The sequence below is a fragment of the Cebus imitator genome, unplaced genomic scaffold (genome assembly GCF_001604975.1).
Source record: "Cebus imitator isolate Cc_AM_T3 unplaced genomic scaffold, Cebus_imitator-1.0 Scaffold56, whole genome shotgun sequence".
NCBI lineage: Eukaryota > Metazoa > Chordata > Mammalia > Primates > Cebidae > Cebus > Cebus imitator.
This window is the reverse complement of record NW_016107371.1, coordinates 3522799-3543346: the sequence shown is the minus strand read 5'-3', so window position 1 is coordinate 3543346 and position 20548 is coordinate 3522799. Positions and strand designations below refer to the sequence as shown.

The 20548-nt window shown below is 39.8% G+C and overlaps 1 protein-coding gene across 2 annotated transcripts in view; it reads left to right on the top strand.

The window, feature by feature from the left end:
- DPYS (dihydropyrimidinase) overlaps positions 1-20548 on the top strand; it is an 84337-nt gene that overhangs the window by 17992 nt on the left and 45797 nt on the right. For both annotated transcript variants that reach the window (XM_017528975.2, XM_017528974.2), the window contains exons 3-6: positions 803-982; positions 3500-3689; positions 17638-17794; positions 19220-19361. In XM_017528975.2, coding sequence (XP_017384464.1) covers positions 803-982; positions 3500-3689; positions 17638-17794; positions 19220-19361 — 669 coding nt within the window. The remainder of the gene's footprint in view (positions 1-802; positions 983-3499; positions 3690-17637; positions 17795-19219; positions 19362-20548) is intronic.

The window sequence follows — 20548 nt, the reverse complement described above, 5'->3', positions numbered from 1 at the left end:
CTCTACTAAAAATACAAAATTAATTGTGTGTGATGGCGCACCCCTGTAATCCCAGCTACTTTGGAGGCTGAGGCAGGAGAATCACTTGGACCCGGGAGGCAGAGGTTGCAATGAACCAAGATCACACCACTGCACTCCAGCCTGGGCAACAGAACAAGAATCTGTCAAAAAAAAAAAAAAGGCAATTATTGAGATAGTTTTGACATTAACTTGACCCTGACCCTTGGCAACCCTGAAGGCCTCTAAGCTTCCAATGGGTCCAGGGTCTCCAGCTCTCACCTCTGAGATGCTGCCAATGGGTCCCCATGCCCGCCATGGCTGGCTCTACAGCTAAAACCTGAGCTCGTGCTTTCTCGGGCATGCCTGAGTCCATGTGCATCTTTTACCTCCTCCTTCTAAGAACTCCACCCGTGGCTTTCAGATTTGAACTGGAATTCTTACCTCACATTAATGTTCATTCCTGCTGGATCTATGGTTGCTTCTGTTGCTGCCAACATGGTTTCATGCTCATTTTCTAGAGTAATTTCCTTGAACCAGGAGACAGATGCAGATAATTTTATATCCAAGTACAGAATAAAGTACTTTGCTTTTTCATGATTTAAAAGTATGAGAGCAGCAGCAATTTATCAGATGAAATGGGGTATAACTTGGGAGAAAGAGCAAGGCCTTGATTGCATTTTTGTGGAACTAAACTCTTGTCCGTATTTTATTTATTTCTCTTCCAAATGCAACGTTTTAGAGAATGTTGAGATTATCATTTAAATTAGAGTAACATGTTGTTATGGTTGCTGCTGCCTTTTAGGTTAAAGAAGAAATGAAAATCCTTGTGCAAGATAAAGGTGTTAACTCTTTCAAGATGTTTATGGCCTATAAAGATCTGTACATGGTGAGAGACCTGGAGCTGTACGCAGCCTTCTCTCAGTGCAAGGAGATTGGAGCAATTGCCCAGGTCCATGCAGAAAATGGAGACTTAATTGCAGAGGTAAGCATTTGCATTCCAAAGCTTCTACAGAAATGATAGCAACCATAACCTAAGGTGAAGATGATTGGGTCTACATAGGTAAACTCATTTAATGCATTGGAAGATGAGAAATCCAGAAATGGATTTTCTGTGACTCTGAAATGGATTTTCTGTGGCTCAGAAACTCCCAACTTCATTTACTGGAGTCCCTGCTCTCAGCTTTATGCAGGTAGTATATGCATTTGAATGAGAATTTCCCCTTTGCAAACCAGCTCTTAGATCTCAAACATGTGCTGTTATGAAAACGCAAATACTTTTCTTTGTGTCCTCCAGCACAGTTTTGGCTTTGTTGTTGTTTTTGAGAAGCTCAGGCTGCTGATTCAGAATACCAAAGTGTGGACAACATCAGTGTCATCTTATGACTTCAGCAGTGTATTAGGTAGCTGTTTAAAGCCCTGCTCTTTTCAGAAACTGGATATTAAAATGTGCTCTGGAGGAATCGAGATGATATTTATTTCTCATGTTAGTCCCATTATTAATGCCTGAAGGGTACACCATCTGCAAGATTTAAAGAGCTGTCTCTTGCTCTTTATATTAGCTGACTTTTTTTTGTCTCCCTAGGCTCAGGTCCCATTAAACTGAGTGAGATTGAGGTTCAGTGGCCACAAGGCAGAGAGGAATAATGAGAAGAGAGCGTAAGCTGTAAAAACCAAACCAAACAAAAAACAGACCAGGGTTTAAATCAGACTCTTCTATTCTATAGTTTCATGACACCAGGAAGTCTTTTTACCACTCTGAGTCTTGACTTCATGCCCCTTTTTTAAGGAAGAAATAACATTTTGAAGAAGAGAGATGACAGATTGAATACCATTTAATGGGTTGGATTGGGGAGCAAGTGAAGAGGATCAGTCCATAAGAAAAGTAGAACTGATTACAGAGTATGACAATGAATCACTTCAATAAGGACCATAATATTTTATTTTGTTTGTCCTAATCAATATTAAGTCTTAAATACAGATATTGTTTTTCAAAGAATGTGATTAGAACTAACTTCATATCTTTTTCACCTTTTCTTTTTAAAGTTTATTTTTGTGGGGTATATACTGGGTGTATATATTTATGGAGTATATGAGATATTTTTATTTAGGCATGTAACGCATAAGAATCACATGGAAAATTGGGTATCTATCCCCTCAAACATTTACCTTTTATTTTACAAACAAATAATTTTACTCTTTTAGTTATTTTAAAAAGTGCAAATATTGACTATAGTCCTCCTGTTGAGCTATCAAGTACTAAATCTAATTGATTCTTTCTAACTTTTTTTTTTTAACAAAGGAACCATTCCCACCTCCCCCCACATCCCTCTCCAATACCCTTCCCAGCCCCTGGTAAACATCCTATTTTATATCTCCATGAGATTAATTGTTTTAATCTTTAGATCCCACAAATAAGTGAGAAAATGCAATGCTTGTCTTTTTGTGTCTGGCTTATTTCACTTAACATAATGACCTCCAGTTCTATCCATGTTGTTGCAAATGACGGATCTCATTCTTTTTTACGGCAGAATCGTACTCCCTTGTGTATGTGCCACGTTTTCTTTATCCATTCAACTGTTCATTGTCACTTAGGCCGCTTCCAAATCGTGGCTAAACAGTGCTGCAACAAACATGGTAATACAGATATATCTCTGATATACTGATTTCCTTTCTTTTGCATATATGTCCAGCAGTGGGATAGCTGGATCATATGGTAGCTCTATTTTTAGTTTTCTGAAGAACTTCCAAACTATTCTCCATAGCAATTTTATTAATTTACATTCCCACGAACAGCGTATATAGGTTCCCTTTCTCCACGTCGTTACCAGCGTTTGTTATCGCCTGTCTTTTTAATATAAGCCATTTTACCTGGGGTGAAACAGTATCTCGTTGTAGTTTTGATTTATGTTTCTCCGATGATCAGTAATGTTGAGCTCCTTTTCATATCCCTGTTTGCCCTTTGTATGTCTTCTGTGGAGAAATGTCTATGCAAATCTTTTGCCTATTTTTATATCAGATTATTAAATTTCTTTTTCCTGTAGAGTTGTTTTAGTTTTGTATATATTCTGGTTATTAATCTTTTGTCAGATGGGTAGTTTGCAAATATTTTTTCCCATTCTGTGGGTTATTTCTTCACTTTGCTGATTGTTTGCTATGCAGAAGCTTTTAACTTGACATGATCCCATTTGTCCATTTTTGCTTTGGTTGCTTTTTCCCTATTCCAATTAAAAAAATATGATTGCAAAATATGCATATGGAAATTAACTTATACGGTTAGAATATTAAAATTATTTTTACCAAATACACACGCTATATATATATATATATATATATATACCCACACAAACATGTTCACAAGGACACCCCCCCACACACACACACACAGCCCTATACCTAACAAATCAAAAGCCTGGTGCTGCATTTAATTTATGATAAAATAATGATGTCTGTCGTTAGTAAATCTTCGTTGCACATATACACATTCCTGCTGTCTTTTTAGGGAGCAAAGAAGATGTTGGCTCTTGGGATAACAGGCCCTGAGGGCCATGAGCTGTGCCGCCCAGAGGCAGTGGAGGCAGAGGCCACGCTGAGAGCCATCACCATAGCCAGTGCTGTGAACTGTCCTCTCTACATTGTGCATGTGATGAGCAAGTCTGCGGCTAAGGTCATAGCGGATGCAAGGAGAGATGGTAATTCCTGAATGTAACCTCACTTAGAACTCAGTGTTAGCTGAAGAGGAAAGTCAATGTCTGTAACCTCTGCTTCCGTTTACGAGAAAGCGCACGTGTATTTCCACAACTTTTCTTGCTCCGTTTTTATCAGCCTCCTGCTTTCACTTATTCTTCTGTGTGTCTGTTTTTCCCCCCTTTTGTTTGTCTTCATCCCTGCCTCTCTGCCTTCAGGTTTTATTTATTATTTTATCTCCATCCTTAGGACCCCAGGACATTTCCTTTAGCTACATGGTTCCACCCTCAATGCCACTAGCAGCCACTTTTAAATATGATAGGTAAATGCAAAGCTCTCTGGTTTTGTTTTTTGTTTTGTTTTGTTTGTGATGGAGTTTTGCTCTGTCACCCAGGCTGGAGTGCAGTGGTGTGATCTTGGCTCACTGCAACCTCCGCCTCCTGGGTTCAAGAGACTCTCCTGCCTCAGCCTACTGAGTAGCTGAGATTACAGGTGAGCACCACCATACCCAGCTAAAATTTATATTTTTAGTAGAGACGGGGTTTCATCATGTTGTCCAGGCTAGTCTCAAACCCCTGACTGCTAATCATCCATCTGCCTTTGCCTCTCAAAGTGCTGGAATTACAGGTGTGAGCTACCATGCCCAGCCCTCTTCAGTTAATTTTAAAGAAGTTTCCCTATCTCTTAGGCAGCTCCACTACCCCTCCCACTATCTGAATCAGGACAGGACAAGGCACCTAGTACATGCTCAATACATTTCTTTTGAATTGAATTGATTTGTCTGACAGCTACTTGGGTGTTGGAGCAATTGAAGCAACTATCCAAATGGTATTTTTATGATGGTTATTTCAAGATTTTAAAACCCAAGTTACTTTTACCCCAAACTGCCTAACTGCCTCAGTTCCCTAGTTTAGCTTAGTATATAAATACTCATCTTAAAGGAAAGAGAAAATCTCCTATTTTTGATAAGCATTGGGCAAAGAAATGATTTAATTCTTTTGCCAATACTGGTAAAGAAAGGATGAAAAACAAATAAGATGTATTTTACTCAATGACTTTAGGCCCATGGTAGCTTCTGTCATCTCAATTTTAGGAACACAGATAATCAGAGACAGTCTTATAATTCAACCTTGCTGGTTTTTTTTTTTTTTTTTAAATTAAATGGCTGTATTTTTGTAAGATTCATTACAAAAATAATGGGTCTCACTCTGTTGCCCAGGCTAGAGTGCAGTGGTGCAATCACAGCTCATTGCAGCCTCTACTTCCCAAGTGATCCTCCCATCTCAACCTCCCAAGTAGCTGGGACCACAGGCATGCACCACCATGCCCAGCTAATTTTTTAATTTCTTGTAGAGACAGGGTCACGTCATGTTGCCCATGCTAGTCTTGAACTCCTGAGCTCAAGGAATCCTCTCACCTCAGCCTCCCAAACTGTTGGGATTATAAGCATGACCCACCGCATGGTTTTGGCATGTATATAATTGATAACAAAATAAATGTTGTCAAAATTTCTTCTTGTTGCATTAAGGTTTAGTAATGCTTTTGTGCAAGCTATGTGCACTTTTAAAATGTAATCCATCAATATCTTAAGAGTAAGCTTATTTCACATAGAAGTTAATAATGTCTTACTAACCGTTTCTGATTGCTACCCTCACATGTAAAAGAACTTCACCCCTTCATAAGTGCTGCAATTTTAAGGTTATAGGTTTTCCCCACCAGATGGTGCTGTTGCCAACTCTATGAGATTAGTTGGTCTATAATTATTTGCTTGGTAAGTCGTGTACCGTGTCCATAATGTCAGAATATTAAAGAACAGTGAAATCAGCAGAAATTTTCACTTCTAACCCACCCTCAAGCTCCAATTTTGACAGTTCTGTCAGGAAGCAGTATTTTGATCTTGGGTATTTGTTTTGCATTGGGATGGAATTCCACTAGGAGCAAAGTAAAAGCCTAGGGAAGGTTTTAGAATACGGATCATAGGCAGAAAACTAGTAAATATGGACATTTTAATTTTATTGTAAATTGTTTTAAAATTCAATATTATTTCTTGAATCTGTAAAACATTTACCTGGTCCAAGAGTCAAAATTGTACATAAAAATGTTCAATGAAATTTTACTTGCCTTCTTTAGCGTCTTCTTCTCATACAGTATAAGTAATGATTTTTATTAATTTATTTCTAACCTATCTTTACCACATTTCTCTTTACCAAATAAGAATGTATTGCTTCTTTCCCACATAAAAGGTAGCATACTATATGCTTTGTCTACACATCGCTTTTTTTCCCACTTGAAAATATGTTCTGAAGGTCAGCCCACACTAGATACAGAGATTTCCCTCATTCTTTTTTGCAATTGCAGAATATGCTACTGTTTTTATTCAACGAGTCCCCTATTGATGGACATCTGGGTTGTTTCCGATCTTTTGCTGTTTCAAGTGAAACCACATTGATGGCCTTGTGCATAAGCCATTTCAATTTGTGGAAGACACGTTAGTTTGGAGGTCAGAAGCCTGAAATGGATCTCACCAGGCTACAGCCAAGGTGTCTGCAGGGCTGCATCCTTTTCTGAGGTCCTAGGAAGCCCTTGCCTTTTGTGCCTTTGCAAGGCCCCTCGCATTACTTGGCTTATTGCCCCTTCCTCCATCTTCAGCCCCAGCAACAATGGGTTGAGATCTTCTCACATCGCATTATTCTGATGTTTTTGCCTCTCTCTTTCACTTTAAGGGCCCCTTATATTAAGCCTACCTGATTAATTCAGGATAATCTCCCCATTTCAAGGATTTTAATTTAATCATTATCTATTAATCCCTTTGCCACATTAAGTAACATATTCACAAGTTATGGGGATTAAGATGTGGACCTCTGTTGAGCTCCATCTTTCTGCCCACCGCAAAATGGGTATCTTGAGGGTAGATTCCTAGAAGTGGGATTGCTGGTTCAAAGAGTAAATGCATATGTAATTTTGGGGATATTGCTCATACTTTCCCCAAGGAATTGTAAACATGAAATATTTAAAATACCACCCCAAACATTGTAGTTGAGTCAGACTTACTGTGACAGTATAATACTTGTGAAAATACCCTCATGCACAATTGTCAGAGAGTCAACATTGCTCCAGAATAAAATAGTCTGAAAGATTCCCTATCCCATGACCAAGGCCTGTGATCAAGCAGGGACCCAAAGAGGAAGTGTTGGACATAAACTCTGCCCAGCTGTTCACATGGTGACTGCATCAGCAAACCAAAGGACAGATCCCTGGGGAGTGCAGTGGGACAAGAGCTGTTGGACCACACTGACCTTTTACAGAAGATGCATCTACCCTGTCTACACTCATTTATTATACAACATCATTTCTAAATGTAAAAGAGCAAGGTAAATCTAAATAAGAAATCATTTGGTTTTACACATTTACAATATGAAAATCTCCCATCTGTAAATACCATTGCCAGCCCATTCTGTTGTTGTTGTTGATCTTTTCTTTTCTTTTTTTAGACAGAGTCTCTGTCGCACAGGCTGGAATGCAGTGGCACGATCTCGGCTCACTGCAACCTCCACCTCCTGGGTTCAAGCGATTCTCCTGCCTCAGCCTCCTGAATAGCTGGGATTATAGGCGCCCACCACTATGCCAGGCTAATTTTTTTGTATTTTTAGTAGAGACTGTTTTTCACCATGTTGGCCAGGCTGGTTGAGGTGGCTCACGCCTGTAATCCCAGCACTTTGGGAGGCAGAGGCAGGTGAATCACCTGAGGTCAGGAGCCCATTCTATCTTCAAGGGCCTTGACTCTCACAGTGTGGTCCCTAGAATGCAGCCTCCACATTGCCTGGGAGCTCCTTAGACATGCAGGGCCCATCCATATTCCCTGAATCAGAAAGTGCACTTATAACTAGAACCCCAGGTGATTCATATGCATATGAAAGCCTGAGAATCATGGCTCCAGGAGAACAGAGGAAATCCAATTATTGATTGCTTCTATTGTGGTAGCCTAGAAATACAATGCTATTAAATTTGATTTTATTGTTCAATTGCCAGCTCTATACCCAGAAGAGCGGGATAGTAATGATAACAACTAACAGTTTGTTGTTGACACACAGTAGTATTTTAATCTCTTTTATCTCATTTCAGGTTTTACTAGATTCTTATCAATGTATTTTAATATACATTGTCTTATAAAAAATTGTCGTAATAATGCTTCATGCCCAATTTTACCACTCTTTTGTGACTGAATGAAATTGAGGCTTGGGAAAGATTGGTAAATTAAGCCAAAGATCACTTTATTAGTAAGTGCTAAACTTGGAATTCAAATCCAATTCTATGTGGCCCTAAAGCCCAAACTTTTTCTGTCACTCTCCACTCTGTTAAAGGAGAAATTGATTAAAGTTGGGAAAACCTGGATACCAAGTTTGTGTTTAATGGGTTTGGGGTTTATTTATTTATTTATTTATTTATTTATTTTTAGAGACACCTTCCCTCTGTCACCCAGGCTGGAGTGCAGTAGCACAATCTTAGCTAACTGCCACCTCAAGATCCCAGGCCCAGATGGTTCTCCCAACTTCAGCATTCCCAGTAGCCGAAACTACTCATGTATGCCACCACACCCAACCAATGTTTAAAATTTTTTGTAGAAATGAGGTCTCCCTTTGTTGTTCAGGCTGGTCTTGAACTCCTGGCCTTGGGCGATCTTCCTGCCTCAGCTTCCCACAGCACTGGGATTACAGGAGTGAGCCATCATGTCCTGCTGGCTTTGGTGCTTTAAAATTTTTAATTAGTTTTTGGCATTACATTAAAATTATTTATTTAAGACATTATCATCATTTTGCTATTTTTGTCATTATTAAAAGATTAACACATGCCGGGAGTGGAAATGATGAAGTATTAAATGGAAAGTAAATATCTTCTATCTCCCTCAGCTCATTCTTTAGAGTCTGTGATGTAAATGTATCTATCTTTAGTTTTTGGTGGCAGCCTCTAAAATCCTAAACTATAAGTTTGTAGTGATTTATAATTTTTGACAGTATCACTTGGCTCTCAACTATGAAAAATGAGTAATTTTGTAAACTTCTCACCTCCTGAGTTTTGTCAGTAATAAATGTCATTTCAAATGATATATTTAATTTTATGTGTTTTATCTATTACTTTTTTTTTTTTTTTAAGATATAGGATCTCACCAGAGCTAGAGTGCTGTGACAAGATCACAGGTCACAATAGCCTTGATTTCCTGGGCTCAAGCAATCTTCCTGCCTCAGCCTCCAGGATGGCTGGGACTATAGGCATGCACCATTGTACATGGCTAATTTTTAAATTTCTTGTAGTGTCGGGGTTTCGCCATGTTGCCCAGGCTGGTCTCAGGCTAACCTCCCACCATGGCCTCCACAGAACTGGGATTACAGGTGTGAGCCACCGCACCCGGCCAGACATCTCTTCTCTACAGGCTAAAAGAAACTTAGAGACCCTAAGTACTCTCTGACTGCCTCCTCCAGATGTCAACCAGCTGTATCATTATCTTTACATAGATGGGGTTTACAGATTACAGTTGGCTCTGTAACTATAATTAGGTCTTCCATGCTTCGTCTATAGGTTAAGTCTAAAATTTAGAACTGTCACAGTGTAAAATTATGGAAATCTTCTCTGTAGAAATAATTAGTGGGAAGAGAACTTCAGACAAATTTATAGCACTAACTTGGGGTGCAAGTTAGTGTTATTCAAATTAACTCTCAGAGAAGCAGTTTCCAAGTGTCAAGGTCAAGTAAGTTTTCTTTAGTCCAACAGGACTCAAACGCATGCCTCATTTTAGTTTGCTACATATTTAGACCATTATTGTCTTGTAAAGTTTCTCATTTCTCTTGAATTTTTTCCAATTAGCTTTTTAAAAAATAGATTGAGAAAAGAAAGACATGCCTTCTTTACCATATCATGAAGAATTCTAGCTTCTTCATCATGCTTTCTATTGAATAGAATGAGCTCTACTTGCAGAGATTCTTTGTGGGAGGAGAATCTGCTGACTTTCCCTTTCATTTTTGATAGCTGCTTGCTAAGCCTGCAGTAGAGATGTCATTCTGAGATAATGGGGTTGGCTATACTGATTCCTGGTTTCCATATCTCCCCTTTTCTTGAATTACTTTGAAGATTCTCAGGTAATTTTTAAGGAAAAGTGTGTAAAAGGTAAATTTTCCGGTTCCTTGTCTTCAGGCTTGTTGGTTGATTTGGATGGGAGTGGAATTCTTGGTTCAGAAATACATTTCCTTCTGGATGACGAAGGTACAGTTTCCTTCTCTGCTGGCATCCAGTGTTACTGAGTAACAGGCAAATGCCAATACAATGTCTTGTCTTTTTATCACAAACTTTTCATGTTCTGTAAGATTTTTATACTTTCTCTTCATTTTGGATGTTCAGAAATTTCACTGTTACTGGAAAAGGGTTCCAATCCAGACTCCAAGAGACGGTTCTTGGATCTTGCTTAAGAAAGAATTTAGTGAGAGTCCATAAAGTACAGTGGAAGCAAGTTTATTAGAGAAGTAAAGAAACAAAAACACGAATACTCCATAGACAGCAGCCCCAGGGGCTGTTGATTGGCTATTTTTATGGTTATTTCTTGAATATATGCTAAAGAAGGGGTGGATTATTCATGAGTTTTTCAGGAAAGGGGCAGGGAATTCCTGGAGATGAGAGTTCCTCCTTTTTTTAGACCATATTGGGTAACTTCCAGATGTTGCCATGGCATTTATAAACTGTAATGGCATTGGTGGGAGTATCTTTTAGCTAATACATTATAATTAGTGTGTAATGAGCAGTGAGGATGACCAGAGGTCACTCTCGGTGTCTTTTTGGTTTTGGTGGATTTTGGCCGGCTTCTTTACAGCATCCTGTTTCTGCAGTCCAGAAGGTTCCAGCCTCATTTTACCCATCCCCTCTCCAAGATGGAGTCGCTCTGGTTGGAACACCTCTGACAAGGCTATATTTAGCAGTAGGCCTTTTAAAAATTCACCTTCATGTTCAGAGGCCTTTATCAATCTGATGACTGAGGTTTGATTCTGAAAAAGTTTCTTCTAAATTTTCCTCTATATTCATTTCCTCTGTTCTTTTATTCCTTGGACACCATCATAATCCTCCATGTCCTTTAACTATTTTCAGCCTTCTAAGAAAATCTTTGAATTTTTGTTCTACATTTTGGGAAATACTTTTGTTTACTTTTTCCTGCCCTTCTATTGAACTTGTGTTTTGGTAATCATGCCTTTATTTCCAAGGAAACATTCTTGTTCTCTAAGCACTCTTTTTTCCCATGGTTTCTTATTCTTTTTAATGTTTTTCTTTCAACAGATGCATTATCTTCTTCTTCTTATTTTTTTTTTTTGAGTTGCACTTTATTTGTTTATTCATTTTTATATAAAGACATAGTACTACTATGTTGCCCAGGCTGGTCTTGAACTCCTGGGTTCCAGTGATCCTTCCACCTCGGCTTCCCAAAGTGTTGGGATTACAGGCATGAGCCATTGGGTCCAGCCTATCTTTTTAATCTCTCTAAGAATACTAATGAAGATTTTTTTAAAAATTCTCTTCTGTTTCCTTGGTTACTCTGTTTCTCTTGCTGCTCTGTTTCTTTCTGGTTCAGTTTTTCAGGATTTTTTTTTTTAGATGGAGTCTTGCTCTGTTGCCCAAGATGGCACTCGGCTCACTGCAACCTCCACCTCCCAGGTTCAAGCAATTCTCCTGCCTCAGCCTCCTGAGTAGCTGAGATTACAGGTGCCCACCACCATGCCCAACTAATTTTCGTATTTTTAGTAGAGATGGGTTTTGCCATGTTGGCCAGGCTGGTCTTGAACTACTGACCTCAGGTGATCCACCCACCTCTGCCTCCCAAAAGTGCTAGAATTACAGGCATGAGCCACTGCACCCAGCCAATTTTTCAGTTTTTGAAACTCTTGGCCCGTGTGTGTGTGTGTGTGTGTGTGTGCGCGCGCGCGCACGCACATACACACGCGCACGCTGTTTGTGTTTTCTTCAAACATCTGGAGATCCTTGGCTGTCCATATATTGACAGGACAGTTCAGTTGGTCAGTGTGGGAATGGGCATGGATTTCCTCTGCCACCAAGCATGTCTGTTTCCTGAACTTGGTGTGTGAATGCAAGTGGGGCATGGTCACTGAAGAGCTTCAGTTTAAGGTGCGGGGGTCTCAATTGAGCATCAACACCAACTAAGAGGCTTCATTTCCCAGCAGACTTGAGGGTGAATGTTGAGAGACCCAGACCTCCTTTTCCCCTCCCCTTCACTGCCTTTTCTGCCCCACAAGGAAAGCGTTTCATGACTCCCTCGACTCCTTCCAGTCAGGTTGTCATTCCCTTAACTTTTCTTTATGAATTATTACCATCCCATCTGCATTCCATATACCTAAAATCTACCAAAACCCTGGCCAACCATGATTCTTCTTTCATCCCCAGTGAAACTGTGGATTCTTTCCTTTTTGTCTCTCTTCACCAGGATTTTTATGTGAACTGGGAAAGAAGAGGTGGGAATGTATGTTCAGTGCATCCAAAGCCTGAGGTTTCTTTTTGATCATGCCTTGATATTTTCTTTAAGCATTCTGCAATAAAAAGTGAAAAGCAGATTAGAAAGAGAAGAAAATTTTCAATGGTCCAAGCCATTGAAAGCTGTGCTCCTTTGACAGTTTGCAAAGTATGTCCATTACATGCTTAAGTGTTTTTTAGTCCAAGTTGAGGAACTATTAGGTTGGTGCAAAAGTAATTGCGTTTTTTGCCATTGCTTTCAATGCTTTTCAATACCTTTCTGTGATTTGTTTAGAATGATGGCAGTTTCTCACAGCAATTTAACTTAGTGCTCTACTCGCTATGTAGCTGTCAGTACTTGTTTCCCATTTTGTCTGAAATGGTTAATGCTCTGCTTTGCTGTTGTTTTGGTTTGCAGTTAAACTTGTTTTAGCTTGTCTTAATAAAGTTTACCTCTACTTCATGTCCACATTCCTGTCTTTATAATAAAAATATGATTTTCATTTGAACTTAACAAATATTTGCTTTATGCTTTTCATAAACAACAAAGTTCTTGGATGCCAAGCGCATGCTAGGTACTGTGCTCTAGGCTTCATCGGCATGATAAAACTTTGGTTTCCATAGCCCCTTATTATAATCCAGACATTTCTTTCTATTGATAATAATTTTTCAACCAATTGCCAATCAGACAACTTTTAAATCTACCTGTACCATGGAAGCCCCCACTTCAAGCTGTCCTGCCTTTCCAGACCAGAACGATGTATAGCTTACATGTATTTGACTGATGTCTCATATCTTTCTAAAATGTATAAAACTAGACTGTGCCCCAGCCACCTAGGACACATGTTCTCAGGATCTCCTGAGGGCTGTGTCATAGGACATTGCTTACTCATATTTGCCTTAGAATAAATCGCTTCAACTATTTTACAGAGTTTGACTCTTTTTATCAGCAGAGGCTTTAGAATTCCTATTTTCCATTTTATGTAAACTCTGTCCCCTTTATATTTCTCTTGTGTTTTAAAAGATGGGGAGAAAAATCCACACAGTGGCTCCTCTCTCCCCAAGTGGTCACACTGGGTCCTGATTGGCAGTGTTGAACAAGAATACACCAAATTTCATTTACTCACATGCAATGAACTGACGCTTAGGCACCGGTGCTGTGGGCAGAATCAATGTGCCACTTAGTCAAAGTGGTTTTGAGTCTCAAGTTTCCTTTCTTCTCTTTTTATTTTATTTTGGAGAAAGAATCTTACTCTGTTGACCAGGCTGGGTTCAGTGGTGCCATCTTGGCTCACTGCAACCTCGACCTTTTGGGTTCAAGTGATTCTTGTGCTTCAGTCTCCCAAGTAGCTGGGACTATGGGTGTGCACCACCACATCTGGATAATTTTTTGTATTTTTAGTAGAGATGGGGTTTCACCATATTGGCCAGGCTGCCTTTCTTCTTTCTTGCATATGAACATCAGAATATCTCATGGGCCGGGTGCGGTGGCTCAAGCCTGTAATCCCAGCACTGTGGGAGGCCGAGGCGGGTGGATCACGAGGTCAAGAGATCGAGACCATCCTGGTCAACATGGTGAAGCCCCGTCTCTACTAAAAATACAAAAAATTAGCTGGGCATGGTGGCGTGTGCCTCTAATCCCAGCGACTCAGGAGGCTGGGGCAGGAGAATTGCCTGAACCCGGGAGGCGGAGGTTCCGGTGAGCCGAGATTGCGCCATTGCACTCCAGCCTGGGTAACAAGAGTGAAACTCCGTCTAAAAAAAAAAAAAAAAGAACATCCCATGGTCCTTTAAATTTAGAACAAGATGATTTACATTATATCCAATTACATAGACGTTAAAAGCTGGCCATTAAAAAAAAATTTTTTAAATAGAATTGGGTGGCTATTAGGAAACTAATGTTTGTGGAGTGTATGATTTTTCTACGGCTGCTGTAACAAAGTGCCACAGACAGGGCCGCTTAAACAACAGGAATTTATTTTCTCACAGTTCTGGAGTTTCGAAGTCCAAAACCAAGGTGACAACAGGGCTGGCTCCTTCTGAGGGCTGTGGAGGAAGGATGTGATCCAGGCTTTTCTCCTTGGCTTGTAGATGGCCATCTTCTTCCTGTGTCTTCACATTATCTTCCCCTGTATGTGTCCAAATTTCCTCTCCTCATAAGAACCACCGTCCTATTGAATTAGGGCCCACCTTAATGACCTCACTATAAATTCAATACCTCTATAAAGATCCTTTTTCCAAATATAGTTACATTCTGAGGTACCAGGGGTTAGAACTTCAACATGTGGATTTGGGCAGAGGGCACAATTTAGCCCATAACATGAAATGACTCAGGGTACCAGGAAGATTCTGGGTAATTTCATAAATATTCATTTATTTGACCTTCACAAAATTGCTACACTAGAGGGACATTGTGATCCCATTTCACAGATGAGAAAAACAGGCTAAGAGCAATGACTTACCTTGCACAATGTCACCAGCTAAAAAGTAACAAAATCCAAATTTGAACCTAGATCTGTATTACCCATTCTACCAAGCTGCTTCTGTGTATTTTCCTTCTCAATTCTTTTTTTTTTTCCTTTGTAAATGTAATGTTTTGAATCAAAATACAGTCCAGGAAAGTTTGGCTCTATCCTTTTGCCTAGGAAGATTTCTTTCTATAAACATGTTTGGTTTCCTATTTGGTGGCCAGTGCTTTTGCTCCTGGATGCCTATGCTTTTTCTCTGCTTCTTTCAACGTTCTTTAGCAGATCTCAGGACTCAATAAAGCATTGCTTGCAGATCCAGACAATGTGTTAACATCTGCTCTATCACCGTCATCTAATAAATGAGTTGTCTGGTCAGTGGGGAGTTTGGATTGGTTTGACCTGCTTCATTACTGGGAAATCTTGAGAATCTCTCAAAGGATGAAATTCATTTAAGTGGGAGGTTGCCTCGTAAAGGGCAGTCTTTTCTTTGTTTTGTTTTGAGCCAAAAAATGGAGAAATAAGGAGAGAACATCTATGGGTAGACAAGCTATAACCTAATGTGAAGCTTGCTAAGACAGTGGTAGGAGATTAATGATGAAGATGTTCTTATCTCCTAAGGGTTATTGAAACCCTCCAGTTGTGAATGTAATCAGGATAGGACCAGGCTCCGGACAGACAGAGCACTTTTCATTGCCAATCATCTAAGTGTAGTAAATGAAACCAGTAAGTGAAATTGGAAAATTGCTCAGCCACATCCACAAATAGCCTGCGGTTGACTTAAACATTTAGAAATACATGTTCTTTCCCAAGAAATAAAAAATGGCACTTTTCCTAGTAACATAGTGCATGTGATATGATAATACTATGACTCTAATTCTGGCTGTGCCGCTTAGTGCCAGTGTGTCTTGGGCACATTAGTTACTCTCATTGATCATCAATTTCTTCATCTGTCAAATCAGCATGAAGGTGGCTATGAAGGTCAAATGAGATTGTATTTGGGAGCTTTGCAAACTATAGGATGGTATGCATGTGTTAGCTATTTTTATTGTTATTTTATTTTTAGCCCAAATCTAACAGAACCCGTAATTATGCTGAATTATCCAGTTTGATTATCCAATTTATGGATTATCCAGGACTTCTGTTTCCTTTCCTTTTTTTAGTTTTTGCATGCTTTTTAGTCCTTTGAAAATGCCTTAGAAATTGTGAGATAGGAAATAGAATATGCAGTTAAGAAATTTTACCTTTTAAATTTTACTTTGGATATTAACAGATACTAAATGGGGAGTAAGTTGAAAATAGCCCAGTTAATGAAGAGCTTGTTCTATATACCACTAAAGTGGCCTGTCACATTTTAAAGGAGCTAAGCCCTTCCAAGGAAATTACCTGTCATCTGGTTTCAAAGCGGTCCTGGCAAACTCCCGGTAGATGCTGACACTTTCAATTTTTCCTGAGTGCTGTTAAAATTGTAGAACTTTTGGAACCATATTCCCATATCACCTTGATGGGCCAAGTGATTGAATAGAACATGTGATAAGGATCTTTCCTCAATGATAAAGCACCGTGGAAAATCCTGAGTCAGCAACTTGTAAAGTGATTGCAGATCAAGTCTCTGAGTTTTCATTGTCCAAGCATCTGTAAGGCGTTCCCTTGGAATAGGAAGGTCTCTTCATACTTGCAAATAAAATATCGCATCCATCTTCCCAGCTCTCCTGTAGATAGTACATTACCTCTTCATCCACTAAAAATGATTGCTGCTTATTCTGTATTCAGAAAGAGCTGATAATGATGTTTCTCCTTTTCTGGGAATAGGGCAGTAAGAATCCAGATGGAGACAGGACTATCTAGTAGAGTACTATCTAGCTAAGTCCCTAGGGGAGAACTTTTACTGATACTTGGTTACTTAAGAAATGAAGTTCTTAGGCTTCAGTGAGCCTTGCTTTCATGATTTTTCAAATTCCTAAGCTAACCAGTGGAAGATGGCTAGTTTGGAGAAGGATCTATGAAATAATAGGGTGCCACGTTCCAATTTGATATGACTCAGGAAACTGGTGGCCATCCACTGTCAGTGCTCTCTGAGGAAATCTGTTAATTTCAGTTATATATCAGGATTTTCATTAAAACTCATCATCTGATGAACCAGAATGAACTAATTTGGTATGCCAGCATCTCTTTATTGTGCACACTCCTTAATGATTGCCTGAATATGATCAGGTTGATGCCAGCAAACCTATTATTCTGACAAATGCTAATCAGAGATAGGATTCTGATTTTAAATTCAAATTCACTGTGCATTATTAACTTTTCTAACATTGTACGCTTTTTTTCTTCATGGCCTCATTTGCATGATTTTTAAAATATGCATTTCTGGCTAAGACTTTATTATCTGAGTGTTCTTTCATTTAATACAAGTTTATTGAGAAGTTCTTTTTTTCAAGGGTGTGAAAAGGTTATCAATTCATTTGCAGCAGAGATATACTGTGGTTGAATTCCATATGACCTAATAATTATCTGTCATCAGGGTAGTAAAGCATAAAAGTTAGGACCACTGGAGTCAATATGCCTGGGTTCAAATCCTACCTCCGCCACGCCACATGGAGTGTATGTGAGGTAAATGTTAAGAAGTTGTCGCTCCATAGCTTTATTCTCATCTTTTAATGGAGATAACAATAGCATTTATCTGGTAGGGTTTTGGAGAAGATTTCATTAGAATGGCTCTTGTACCGGCCAGCTTTTGCTAAGCTATATGGCAATAAAAATGGATCTAAAATATGAACAGCTTACACTTACAGAGGTTTCTTTCTCATTCATATTTATGTTCATCGTGGGTTTTTAAATCCTGTTCACAAAAGTAAATTATAGTTTGGAATTCTGCTAAACTGTAGAGATTACCCTCTGCTAGGGCAGAGAAGTCTAATTTTTCTGTGTTTGTTAGATGATCTTCTTAAGAGTGAATTAAAGTGATGAATGCTTCTTTTAATCTTTCCAGGGAAGGTGGTCTATGGAGAACCCATTGCAGCCAGTCTTGGCACAGATGGCACTCACTACTGGAATAAAGAATGGCACCATGCAGCCCACCATGTCATGGGTCCACCCTTGCGACCAGACCCTTCAACGCCCGACTTCCTCATGAATCTATTGGCTAAGTAATCATTTTGCAGATGACTGGGAAGCATATTGCCAAAAGAAGGTTTGGGTGGAGGGGAGCTCGTCCTCCCATCTGGACCCTCCATTGACCTCCCAATATTCTCTTCTACTTGGCCTGACAGGCCCTGGATACCCCTCATCTGCAGAGCAAAAAACACTGACTTAATAATGCTGTAACATGTTGTCAAAGCCTTTTCTGGACTCAGAGAAATCAGATCATTTTCACTGAAACTTTACTCTTTTCTGACTTTTTTCATCTGTTGTTGCCCAAAGCCAGGGCTCTTCGTTATGCCTTTTTTTTTCTCAGAATATTGTTGAATTTTGTAAGCTGATATAATGTGGGGACTAAGTTGTTGTGTACGTAACACTGTTACTTTCTGGGAAGGTATGATCATTTTCCTTGAAAATTCTACCATTCCTGGGCCAGGTGCAGTGGCTCATGCCTGTAATCTCAGCACTTTGGGAGGCCAAGGTGGGTGGATCATATGAGGCCAGGAGTTCAAGACTAGCATGGCGAACATGGCAAATCCCCATCGCTACTAAAAATATAAATTGGCTGGGCACGGTGGCTTATGCCTGTAATCCCAGTTACTCAGGAGGCTGAGGCATGAAAATCACTTGAACCCAGGAGGCAGAGGTTGCAGTGAGCAGGATAGTGCCCCTGCATTCCAACCTGGGTGACAGAGCAAGACTCTGTCTAAAAAAAAAAAAGAAAGAAAGAGCAAAGAAAATCCGACCATTCATGGACATCCCAATGGACATCCCAACACTTGCCATTCACAGATAGTCAGTCTCATGCTAAGAATGTATCATGACAGACCATACAAGCGTTCACTTACCCGTTTCTTTCAGCTTCCTTCCTCTCTCATGATTCAGCATCCCCAAGATTACTCCCAAGTCAAAGCAGGATTCCTGTCCCTGGTGATTTTAGCATCCTCAGCTAATCTCACCCTCTGTTCATCCCAGTGTGGCCATGTGGTTAGGGACTGCCCTCCATTCATGAAGATCACCATGGTGATGTCTTTGTGGAGTATTCTGCTGACGAGGAATTTTCTCTTATATTATTGCTGGTGATTCTGAAGTTATCTTCATCAAGTACATGTAACTATTCATTTCTAGGTGAGAAACAGAGTCTCAGACAAGCGCATATCACAGAGTTACTAAGTGATGGAGCTGAGCTTAGAACTCATGCTTCCTAACCCGTCTTGTACCATGTTTCCTATCAATGTGTCTTCTGAAGGTGCTTCCTAGAATAGAGACACTAGAGGTACGAAATATGTTCTTGAAAAAACTGCTCATTCTCCATTGCATTTTTCTGACTGCAGCTGAGAAGTGAGCCAGGAGATTAGGAAAGCTTATGACAGTTTCCTCCTAATGTATTCTGTATACTCACCCCATCACTCTCATGTTTTTTTATTTTACAGTGGTGATCTAACCACAACAGGGACTGATCACTGTACTTTCAACACTTGCCAGAAAGCTCTTGGGAAGGATGATTTTACCAAGATCCCCAATGGGGTGAATGGTGTTGAAGACCGGATGTCAGTAATATGGGAGAAAGGCGTGGTGGGTTTCACACATCCCAACCTTGTTTTGCCTAGTTCTTTAGCCAGGATCCTGCCCGTTTGAGGACCAGAGTGGCACAAATTTTCATACAGAAGCTTTTTGATTGTTTTTATTAGGGAGGATATTAGGAATGTAATACTATCACCTCCACCACCATTCCACCCCTCAGTATAGCATCAGCAAAGAAATAATCTTCTCTGTCTGCATAGTTTATTTTAGTTTAGAGGATGCATTGCACCATTTTACAGAGACATTAGGGGATGAATTAAGATTGTACAAAGAGGGTTATTTTTGAATTCTCTGAAATGACATAGCCCATCTTCTTGATTTCTCACGTACTTGAATTTCAATACCTCATGTGTCACTGGTACAAATATTTGAAATGATAGAAAATACATGAAGGGGCCAGGTGCGGTGGCTCATGCCTATAAGCCCAGCACTTTGGGAAGCCAAGGTGAGTGGATCACTTGAGGTCAGGAGTTCAAGACCAACCTGGCTAACATGGTAACGCCCATCTCTACTAAAAATATAAAAGTTAGTTGGGTATGGTGGCACATGGCTGCAATCCCAGCTATTCAGAAGGCTGAGGCAGGAGAATCGCTTGAACCTGTGAGGCGGAGGTTGTGGTAAGCCAAGATCACACCACTGCACTCCAGCCTGGGACAACAGAGCAAGACTCTGTCTCAAAAATAAATAAATAAATAAAATAATACACGAAGGAGATTCATTCTGTTTATACTTCCTTTTCATCAAATCTCTGTTGATGTCACTTTTTTTTTTTTGAGATGGAGTCTTGCTCTGTTGCCCAGAGCTGCTGGAGTGTAGTGGTGCAATCTTGGCTCACTGCAACCTCTGCCTCCTGGGCTCAAGAGATTCTCCTGCCTCAGCCTCTCAAGTAGCTGGGATTACGGGTGCCCACCACCATGCTAGGCTAGTATTTGTATTTTTAGTAGAGAGGGAGTTTCATCATGTTGGCCAGGCTGGTCTCGAGCTCCTGACCTCAGGTAATCCACCCACCTCTGTCTCCCAAAGTGTTGAGAAGCCACCGTACCCCACCTGATGACATTTCTTAAAGAACCCATGGATATCATATTTTAAAAATTTCTGTATGACATTGCAAAAATAATAAAGTCTGTGAAAAAAGAATTTTAAAATGTGCATGACTAAAAGAAGAATCATATGACTAA